General features: G+C 34.7%; 1 protein-coding gene across 1 annotated transcript; it reads left to right on the top strand.

Moving 5' to 3' along the window:
* On the top strand, positions 1 to 1,981 carry LOC103951972 (photosystem II 10 kDa polypeptide, chloroplastic). Its single transcript, XM_009363475.3, has 5 exons — positions 1 to 217; positions 390 to 448; positions 888 to 943; positions 1,506 to 1,558; positions 1,713 to 1,981. The coding sequence occupies exons 1-5, from the start codon at positions 58 to 60 to the stop codon at positions 1,802 to 1,804; spliced, it is 420 nt and encodes a 139-aa protein (XP_009361750.1). The 5' UTR covers positions 1 to 57; the 3' UTR covers positions 1,805 to 1,981.
* The last annotated feature ends 7 nt before the right edge of the window (positions 1,982 to 1,988 follow it).

Raw genomic sequence — 1,988 nt, 5'->3', positions numbered from 1 at the left:
CTATATATACGATCAGCAAAAGAAAAAGGAGTCCAGAGAAAAGAAGCTTAAGCAAAAATGGCAGCCTCAGTCATGACTTCTTCAGTGAGCCTAAAACCATCTCCTTTCACTGTTGACAAGCCAGCAGTGAGAGGCCTTCCCTCTCTTTCCAGGTCTTCTGCTTCATTCAAGGTGCAAGCAAGTGGCGGCAAGAAGATCAGGACTGCCACCCCCTATGGTAGCACTATGTGCATGATAATCTAGTTTTTCTGAATTCAAATCTCATGGAAGAAAACAAACTATATCTCAATTAAAATATAAAAACAAAAAGTTCGATAGAACTACATAGACGGGCCTTTTTCTTAGCTAGGATTGATTTTGATAATACATAAAATAAAAATGTGTTGCAGGAATTAATGGCGGCATGGACTTGAGGGATGGTGTCGATGCCTCCGGGAGGAAGGGTAAGGTAATTAATTTGTCTTTCTTACTTTTCATTTTTGTTACCATTTACTTAATAGCTAAAGTACTGTGCTTCACATCAAACAAAGAAAATCATTAAAATTGTGTTTCACATCGGTTCATGTACTAGGTCAATATGAACTATATAAGCGCTTGCATGAGAGACTTATTAGTGAGTAGTTTTTTCTTTTGTTTTTGTTAATAAGTTGAACCTGTGATCTATTACTCTAATCCTAACTCATTACTCCCTTCGTTCGCTACGCATGCGCAATTGGACTAACCTAAGGGCTTTACATGCCCTTTATAGAAATCTATATATATGTATCTATGCATGTTCATTTCAATCTGCAGAAATATATAGGTTCCTTCTTGTTGTTCTTTGATCAGCGTCATGCATATTCAATCGATCTGCTTTGTAATTTTTGAACCCTTAAACTTTGATTCAGGGAAAGGGTGTCTACCAGTTTGTAGACAAGTACGGTGCTAATGTTGATGGATACAGGTACAACTCTCAAACTTCATTCGTGCCATATATATACGTGGGAATATTCTCACTGCTCTATTTAGTTTACTTTTGGATTTAGATTATCTACTTTTCGTGGTACTGAGTTTTTTTGTATGAGTCCTTTTTTACTAATTTAAGGGTTAAACTTAAATGTCTAAATCATATTTGCTAAAATTATCATTGATTGACTTGATAACCTATCTCTTATTTCAATGTTTTTGAAGCATCCATAATATTACCTATGGTATGAAAGAGTATTATATATGGATGCTTCTAAACCCAAGCAACCCAGACTATGGTTTTTAGATTCAAAAGTTGTTTTCGATTTAGTTATCAAGCATTTCGGATTTTGTAATAACGTGAGAACGTTAATTAGACTATTAATAACAGCTCCCAATTAGAAGAAACTATCTCTCTGTTTTGTTATATTTTCTATTTTTATTTGACAAGGAGTATCCTTTTAGTTGCTTGATGCCCTCTAACGGTCTACGCATTCTCAAAATGAATAAATTTTCAAATTAATTAGGCTGTTAAGTTATTTCTGATAATTGATATGCAGCCCCATTTACGACAAAAATGACTGGTCTCCAAGTGGTGATGTCTATGCTGGGGGTAAGCAACTTCAACTTCATAAGAATATTGTTTAATATGCTTAAATTTAAGAATTCAGAAGGCACAGTTGCATTATCTTCTTGCTTGACCAGATGTAGTAATTAAGTAATGCTTATGAAAGCGAATTAATAAATTAATATGCATGAAAGTGCAGGTGTTACTGGATTGGCCATCTGGGCAGTTACCCTAATTGGCATTCTTGCAGGGGGTGCTCTTCTTGTCTACAACACAAGTGCTTTGTCATAGTAAATTTATTAATTATTCATCTTTGGTTGTAATTTATGTGTTTTTAATTACTATAGCCTGTCCCAACTAGCTGCTCTAAACAAGAACATTAAAGAAATACTCTGTGCAAACCTTAATTGTAATGTTTTGGCATGGATCCAGTTTGATGCCTGTAGTATATTGTGCTGGACTTCTTTATTTATTG

The sequence above is a fragment of a genome, unplaced genomic scaffold (genome assembly GCF_019419815.1).
Source record: "Pyrus x bretschneideri cultivar Hongxiangsu unplaced genomic scaffold, Pyrus_bretschneideri_v1 Contig50, whole genome shotgun sequence".
NCBI lineage: Eukaryota > Viridiplantae > Streptophyta > Magnoliopsida > Rosales > Rosaceae > Pyrus > Pyrus x bretschneideri.
This window is presented reverse-complemented; position numbering and strand designations above follow the sequence as displayed.